The sequence below is a fragment of the Chrysochloris asiatica genome, unplaced genomic scaffold, assembly GCF_000296735.1.
Source record: "Chrysochloris asiatica unplaced genomic scaffold, ChrAsi1.0 scaffold00147, whole genome shotgun sequence".
NCBI lineage: Eukaryota > Metazoa > Chordata > Mammalia > Afrosoricida > Chrysochloridae > Chrysochloris > Chrysochloris asiatica.
Genome location: NW_006408665.1, coordinates 6,430,731 through 6,439,890, shown reverse-complemented (window position 1 = coordinate 6,439,890; position 9,160 = coordinate 6,430,731). Strand labels below are relative to the sequence as shown.

General features: G+C 36.2%; 1 protein-coding gene across 1 annotated transcript in view; it reads right to left on the bottom strand.

The window, feature by feature from the left end:
* The window catches only part of ADAMTS19 (ADAM metallopeptidase with thrombospondin type 1 motif, 19), a 394,617-nt gene that overhangs the window by 159,779 nt on the left and 225,678 nt on the right, over positions 1-9,160 (bottom strand). The window contains exons 9-10 of the mRNA XM_006870690.1: positions 3,642-3,782; positions 2,205-2,355 (exon numbers count right to left, since the gene is read on the bottom strand). Coding sequence (XP_006870752.1) covers positions 2,205-2,355; positions 3,642-3,782 — 292 coding nt within the window. The remainder of the gene's footprint in view (positions 1-2,204; positions 2,356-3,641; positions 3,783-9,160) is intronic.

Sequence of the window (9,160 nt, the reverse complement as noted above, 5' to 3'; positions counted from 1 at the left end):
AAAAAGCAAAGATGTCACTTTGAAAGCTAAGGTGCACCTGATCCAAGGCCATGCTATTTTCAATCATCTCATATGCATATGAAAGCTGGTTTATGAATAAGGAAGTCCAGAGAAGACCAAAGATGGCTTATGAATAACACAGACCAGAGAAGAAATACATTTGAATTATGGCGTTGATAAAGAATATTGAATATACTGTATTGAACATTGAAGAATGAACAAATCTATCTTTAAAGAAGTATAGCCAGAATGCTCCATAAAATGATGATGGTGAAACTTTGTCAAAGTGTTTGGACATGCTATCTCAAAAAGGGCCAGTCCTTAAAGATGAACATCATTCTTGGTGAAATTGAGAGTCAGTGAAAAAGAGGAAGACTCTCAGTAAGATTGGTTGACATGGTTACTGCAGTAATAGACTAAATATAGGAATGACTGTCAAGCTGGCAGGCTGGCATAGGGTCAACAGGAGTCAGAACTGACTCCAAGGCATCGAACAATAACAAAAATGAATACTGATATAAAGACACTGCTTAGTTTACCATCAAACATTTACTTTTTTTTTTTTTTTTGTAGTGCAACTATTTAGAGAATGAACTGTTGAATTTTCTTTTCTGTAAAACCTAGCAGGATTGAAAAATATACTTCTTCCTCCACTATTATATTTTCATACAACATATTTATTACATTTTGCACAGTTCTGGTGTGGCTCTGTGGGCTAATGCGTAAGATTGCAAAGTCATTTGAACTGCTAGGCTGGTGGTTCAAACTCACCAGCTTCTCCTTAGAAACCATATACAAGGTCACTATGGGTTGGGTTCGACTTAACAGCACTTAACAAAAACAACAACAACAACAACCATGTAAGAAAGTAAGAACTGGCATAATAAAAACAATTCCCTGACTTCAGTGCCATTTTCTAAACAGAAAATCCCCTGGGTCTTCTTCACTGTTTTTGATCTTACACCTATCACTTCTAAAATCTAAGAGGAATAATGCAGGAAACTTAACATAGGAAAAAAAAAAAAAAACACAAAAAATCTTCCTGGGATCATGATGCCTTTCACTGACAAATTCTAGAAAGAAGTACTTTTCCCCTATTTTAGTCAATCCTTCTATGAGACTGGTATGTGGAGACACAAGTGGAAATTCTGCTCACCTTCAGATATGGATCTGAACTCACCCCTAGTAGCTCAATTTTTAGCCAAGCAATAGGTAGAGGGAACAAGCAATATATATATATATATATTGTTGTTAAGTGCCGTCGAGTCGGTTCCAACCCATAGAGACCCTGAACAGGGTTTCCGAGGCTGTAAATCTTCACAGTAGCAGAAAGCCTCATCTTTCTCCCGTGGAACAGCTGGTAGTTTCGAACTGCTGACGTTGCGGTTCGCAGTCCGATTCGTAACCACTACACTACCAGAGCTCCTTCTACATATATATATATAGCTGGTGGCTGTGTGCTGTGGAGTTGATTCCGACTCATAGCGACGCTGTACAGGGTTTCTGAGGCTGTAAATCTTTACAGGAGCGTTGCCTCATCTTTCTCCTGCAGAATATCTGGTAGTTTCGAACTGCTGACCTTGCGATTCGCAGTCCAATTCGTAACCACTACACTACCAGAGTTCCATAAATATATACAAATACACACACACACATATATCTACACACACACATACACACATATATATATATATATATACACACACACACACACACATATAGAGAGAGAGCTCTGGTAGCATAGTGGTTACGAATCAGGCTACGAACCTTAAGGTCAGCAGTTCGAAACTACCAGCTGTTCTGTGGGAGAAAGATAAGGCTTTCTGCTCCCTAAAGTCACTATGAATCAGAACTGATTCCATGGCACATAACAACAACAACAATATACATACAGTGAGAGAGAGAGAGATAGGGATCAACAACACTGGTGGGTAATGCACACTGTAGAATGCTCAATCATTCAAGATCAAAAGGGCAGCATTTAGCTAAGGATAAGATTTCAAAGGGTGGGGAAAGAAGGAGGACTGGAAACAAGAAACACAAAGAGGAAATGGGATAAGTAAGGTTACATGGAAGGAATTGCAATCACCGACATGAAATGAAGTATATGATTTGTTGAATGCAAAACTACTGATCTCTCACTCAATTCACAATAAAAAGTTTAAAATAAATAAACAAATATCCCACCTGGATATGACCCTTACCTGCATCTCTTGACAAAATGAAGCCAATGGTCCGAAGAGAATCTGACATTGTTCATCAACAGTGTATGTCATTCCTGGCAGCTTGGAGGGGACCATCACAGAATTGACACTCTGGGGATTTGTTTGTAGCAAGCAATTACTGGCCTTTGACCTGGCAATATGAAGACAGGTATAAAAATTTCAATTTAATATAAAATGCTATTTTAATAGTTAATCTATAACCTAGAATATTTTTGTAATAGTAAAAATACGGTCTTACTTATAAATTGCTCTATTGAATGTATGTAGAAATTATTCCATTGTGAGAATAATTTCTTTATAATACTTAAGAACAATCATAAATAATAATAATGTTCGAGTCAAAAAAACCTTTTAAATATAAAGTTTATACAGATTAATTAAGATAGTTTACATAACACTATGAGGTGGGTATTGTTTTATGATTTTATTAGATTTAGAAACCCAGAAGAAAGTAATTTGCCCAAAAGTAATGTATGAAGGCAAGAAAATAGCTATAACTATAAAATGTATGGAAAGCATTCTTGTTATTAATAGTAAGGATATTTTTGTACTTGATATTTTTTTTCAATACAGCTTCCATCTATGAAGTGACATTTGATTTGAACAGAGTTCACACTCATGTGCAGACAGTCGTACAAGGTCATATGTATTCCTCAGAAACTCATTCAGACTCACCGAAAGGTTACTGACACAAGAAGGTGTTATGTTCAAAATATTACATGCTCTGAGTGTTGTTATCTAGATTATCAAGACAAAGAGCCCTTGAGGTCTAGTGCTTTATCCCACAGCACCACACCAGAACTCCAAGTAAGAGAATGTTGTTGTTGTTGTTATTAAGTGCCATCGAGTCGGTTCCGACCCATAGCGACCCTGTACAGGGTTTCCGAGGGTGTAAATCTTTACGGGAGTAGAAAGCCTCATCTTTCTCCCGCGGAGCAGCTGGTAGTTTCAAACCGCTGACCTTAAGGTTCGCAGCCCGATTCGTAACCTAAGTCATTATAAAGGTAAAAAACTATTTTGTAATGAAAAAGAGTTTAGAAGTATTAGAGGGAAAATGGGGATTTTGTTAATGAGCTTCCTTGGGATAACAAATTTGTTTTTTTTATGATTGATGAGAATATTTCCACTAGGAGACACGAAGAGGCAATTAAACAATTACAGTAGTTTTTTAACCTCCCAAATCAATTTGCTCATCTTTTTATTTGGAAAATGTGGATACTCAGAGGCAGGTAGATGGGTTAAGAAATGTGTCCTAATCTACACCATGATTTAATAGAAGAGCCAAGATTAGAAACCAAATGCCTTGATTCCTTTTCACTCCTGGTGCCATTTTCAACCCACAAACTGCCTTTTGTGGTAGATGCAGTAGGAACAACCAAAAACACTCACAATGCAACAATAAGTGACTTCAGCTACCTGAGAAATCTTTCCAAATCTTCTTTGCTGCATGGAGACCAGGAAACATCACCAAGATTCTGTCCTTTAATCCATTCACCAGACATGATATGGAGGCCATCGGCACATGATGGGTGATCATTATCATGATTAATGCCCATGCTGATGCAGAATATAATTAAGATTTTTTTTAATCACACAAAGCATTATACTTTTTAAACTTTTCAGAGCTACAATTAAATAAATAGCACTCAAAATCACTTAAAATAATGGGGAAAAGTGCCTTTAGGAATCTAAATAAAATTTTATTCAGTTTCGCTTATTTTTATTCATTTTGTTACCCCAGATTAAAGGGAAATATTTTTATTTAGTAGAAAATATTTCCCCCATCTACCTGCACAATGACATGTTTAGGACAACTATATCAAAATAATCTCTTGGTATTTCTTTTAAACAGCAACATGCACAAAACACAGAAATGATAATTTTCCATTCAAGAATGCTTTTTTATTTAAATCAGAAATAATGTTAAATTATAATTTCTCACATTTCTTATCAATTTATTTTATTAGGCCATCTTCACCTACCCTTATACAACGGATACTGTTCCTGGGAACCCTTCCACATTATTGACCATAAAGTATTTCCAGTGAAACCCAAATCTGTTTTTTGAAATTGGAACTCTATTATAAAAATCTCTCATCTTCAGATGTATGTTTGAAGAAACTTCTTAAATCCAACATGTCTAAAATTTGTACACATCATTTTTTCTTTCAGATCTGTTTACTCTCATATTACCTTTCCCTCTTGATTCTTTTTTATGCATTCTTTATTTACTCAGTCTGCAAAATCAAGAATCTTTAACATGACATTTATTCCTTCCTCTGCCAAATTATGATACTGAAGGAAGAAGTCCAAGGTGTATTGAAGGAATTGGCAAAGAACAATACACCAGGAATTGATATGATAAAAATTGAAATCTTTCAAGAAAGTGAGGTGGCACTGGAGGCACTCACTCATCTATGCCAAGAAATTTCTAAAACAACTATCTGGCCAACTGATTGGAAGTGATCCGTATTTGTGCCCATTCCAAAGAGAGGTGACCCAATGGAATGTGGAAACCACCGGACAATCTCTTTGATATCCTATAAGAGTAAAGTTTTCTAAAGGTAATACAGAAACAGCTGCAAGCATGCATTGACAGAGAACTTCCAGAGGTTCAAGGCGGATTCAGAAGAGGCCGTGGAATGAGGGATATCATTGCTGATGTCCGATGGATCTTAGCTGAAGGCAGAAAATACCAGAATGATGTTTACCTGTGCTTTATTGACTACACAAAGGCTTTTGATTGTGTGGATCATGACACGCTATGGAAAATATTGCAAAGTATGAGTATTCTGGAACTCTTAATTGTGCTCATGAGGAATCTATACCTGGACCAAGAGGCAGTTGTTCGAACAGAACGTGGGAACACTGAATGGTTTAAAATTAAGACAGGTGTGCGACAGAGTTGTATTCTTTCACCATACTTATTCAACCTGCAAGCTGAGCAAAAATCTGGAAAGCTGGGTTCTATGAAGAAAAACGTGGCATCAGGATTGGAGCAAACTCATTAACAACCTGTGATATGCAGATGATACAACCTTACTTTCTGAAAGTGAAGAGGACTTAAAATATTTACTGATGAAGATCAAGGACCACAGCCTTCAGTATGGATTACATCTCAATGTAAATAAAACAAAAATTCTCACCACTGGACCAATAAACAACATTCTTATCAATGGAGAAAAGATTGAAATTGACAAGGACTTCATTCTTCTTGGATTAATTATGAACACTCATGGAAGCAGCAGTCAAGAAATCAAATGACATTTTTCATTAAGCAAATTTGCCGCACAAACTGTTGAAGAGCAAAGATGTCAACTTGAAGACTAAGGTGTGCCTGACCCAAGCCATGGTATTTTCAATAACCTCATATGCATGTGAAAGTTGAACAGTGAATAAGGAAGACCATAGAAGAATTGAAGCTTTTGAGTTATGGTGTTGGAATAATGGACTGACAAAAAACCAAATAGACCTGTTTTGGAAGAAGTGCAGCCAGAGTGTTCCTTGGAGGCCAGGATGGCCAAACTTTGTTTTTCATACTCCAGACATATTGTCTGGATGGACTAGTCGCTGGAGAAGGATATTATTCTTGGTAAGGTGGAGGGTCAGAGAAAAAGAGGAAATCCGCCAGTGCGATGGATTGGCAAAATGGCAACATCAGTGGGCTCAAGCATGGCAACAATTGTGAGGTTGGCACAATAACTGGCAGTGTTTCGTTCTGTTGTCCATAGGGTTGCTATGAGTCGGTTCCGACTTGATGGCACATACGAACAACAACTGCCAAATTAGCAGAGTCGCTTTTATTTACTAAGTGTTAGGGTGGTGGCATAAATGGTTAAGCACTGGACTAAAGGACAGTGGTTGACGCTTATCCAAAGGATTCTCAGAAGAAAGGCCTGGTGAATCTACTTCCAAAAGATCACAGTCTTAGAAATCCTATGGAGCATAGTTCTGCAGTATATTTGGGGTTGCCATGTTTAAGAATTGTTACAGCAACAGGTTTGGTTTGGTTATTTTGGTTTAGAGGCAAACCCTGCCAATTTTACTTTCAAATATATATCTCTACTACTATGTTCTTTCCATTCCTTTTGTTACTTTTAAAGACAATTATCTCAAATAATATTGAAACCAATTAACATTGAATGACCCTATGTGTGTGTAAGAGTAAAACTAGACTCCATAGCATATTTAATGGTTAATTTTTCAGAAATAAATTGCCAGGCTTTTCTTCCACAGCAGCCCTGGGGAGACTCAAATTCCCAAGTTTTAGATAACAATAAGTGTGTTAATCATTTGCATCACTGAAGAACTCTCTAAAATATTTAGTCATCTTGACAATTGTTATAGCTCTCTACCTGGTTTCTATGCCTCTAATCTTCACCAACTCTTTTCACCCTATTCTATTACCACTTCCTGTGTCCTCTACCAAATACACCAACCCCAGTAAGACTTATTTCAAACTGCCATTCCTCTGGCAATCACCAGCTCTTTAGCATGGCACATTCCAAGTCATTTACTGCATTTTCTCTTCAGTTACACCGTATGACTTGCAGATCCCCAAAGAGCAAGCTATTTCTTATTCTCTTCTAATTGATAGTCCTTAAAAGTATTTTCTATGTGTCAGAAATTATTCAAATGACTTTAGAAACTTGAATCAAACAATCCAATGAGGTAGTAACTATTATAACTCATTTTGCTGGGGATAAGTAAAGAAACTTGCACAAGGTTATATAATGATCAAGTCTAGACCAATGAATGGAAGTGTCTAACTCTAGAACTCATATGATTAACCAACCATTCCACATTCTGAATCTATGAATTTCCATTAGGCTATCCTCCTGTCTGCAGCCAAACTGGCTTTACGTCAACATCTTTTCCTTGTAACATTCTATTTAATCTTCAAAATAATTACATTTTATCTCAAGAAAGTTTTCTTTTGTTAAACTCCATCTTGCCTTGCATATTCTTTTTCTTTTTCCTACCATAGAATTCTGTGCAGAACATTGTCACAGCATTTCCTACATTGCATTATATGTTTTTATTTTTTGCTAACTACGTTAGTTCTTGAGGAAAGGAATTTATTTCTCTTTAAGAGTCTGAAATAGAGGAATAACATTTACAACTTGTGTTAAAATGGCAAGCCAAACTATCATGCATTAATAAGACAAATTTTATTGCAATTTCTCAATTTGTAGAAAATCAGAGATAAACTTATCTTAAAGATAATTTGCTGTATTTGCTTTGATGAAATGTGAACCTAAGAAAAATAAATAATAATAGTGAAAATGTATATGCTAAGTGGAAATAAAAAATTGTATATATGGTATAATACCAGGAGATGATAAAGATGTCTGAGTATTTCTAAGTTTATCATTCTGGCATAGTGCCCCCAATTGTGCCACTCTTTCATTTCTGCCATGGATTCTGGTTATAGCACACATCACTGGGTGACCCTATTAAATCAATGGTCACTTGCCATGTGGAACATGTTTGCCTGGTTCATCCATGGGAGTACAATCTTTCAAACCATTTATAAATGATATTACTTTTGAAAGGCAACTGATCTTTATCAGAAATAATGTGTCCATGTGAAAGAATAAAAGTAACTACTTCCAAGATTTATTAATTTGGCCTTTTCCCCAAAGTTAGTGTAATATGATTTTTCCAAATTGGGAAGATTGTAACTTCTCATCCAGATGATCATTTTCCTTTTGGGACCCTGATTCTCATGTAAGAAACTATCTACAGCCATGGAGAGATATGGTAATTTAAGCATTGTTTACCATTAGTTAAATTTTCCTAAAGCTATTTAACAGAAAAGATTATCAGTTAAGTTGGAACAGCATTGTTTTACCACACATCTGGAACTGTCTGACGAAAAACTTTGCTTACTCCAAAGTTTATATTAAAGCAATTAATAATGATCCTTTATCTGCGCCAATCATGATATTAATAATTTATAAAGATGTTGTTATTTAATCCTCAAAATATATGCATCATGTTTTTAGTATGATGACTTCCGTTTTACAGACAAGGAAGGCACTGAAGTTAACAGTGGAGCAGTGAATCAGACCCAAGCAGTATTATACTCAAGGCTCCAGATCTCTAAACTACAACACTATAATGCTTACTTTTCTGGATTAAAGCTCCTCCCTTATACAAATGCTTTGCTGTTTTCTAAGGACGTGAAAATGCCTTCACTCTCTTAGCAGAAATAGATGCCTACATTGGTTACAGCCCTTTACCCAAGTCACATGTGTTGTATGGAAAACATTCTCTAAGTGAGATATTAGCAACACCTCTCCTAATACCCTGCAACTGAACTACATTTTAATAATCTCAGTTTAAATTCATTTTGACAAAGAGCCTTGGGCAAATAAACTCACCACTTAACATTGTACATGGTTGTCAAGTCAACTGAAAAAATATTTTTATCTTATAAAATTTCTCAGCTTGTTTAAAAGGCCCTGCCAGGAAGTTTTGTGATATCCTGGGGAAAACTGGAGAAGCATTTGGATTTTGAAGATGGTCCCTTTTGATGTTTAAAGACTTAGGGAAGAGAACATTTATGAACTCACTCACATTTTTTGGATAATTTGGAAGGGATTTGATTTGTAAACAGTAATACTTTAAACTAGTAGACTTTTTTTTTTTTAATGTTTTATTTTGAATTATATGATAGTTTACATGGGAGAACTTTAGTTTTACATTCATTCCACCGTATATCATCTCACTTCCATGGTTCCAATCCCCTCCATGCATCATCAACCACCCAAAGGGTATGTCCCAGAAACCCTCTCCCTACATTTCCTCCTCCTCCACCCAGTTTTCAGCCCACAGTCCCTTTCCCTCTCTGGGTCCAAAGTCCCCAGTCACTCCACGTCACTCCACGTCATCATCTCTGTCTCTATCTCAGGCATCTCTGTTTCTCTGGG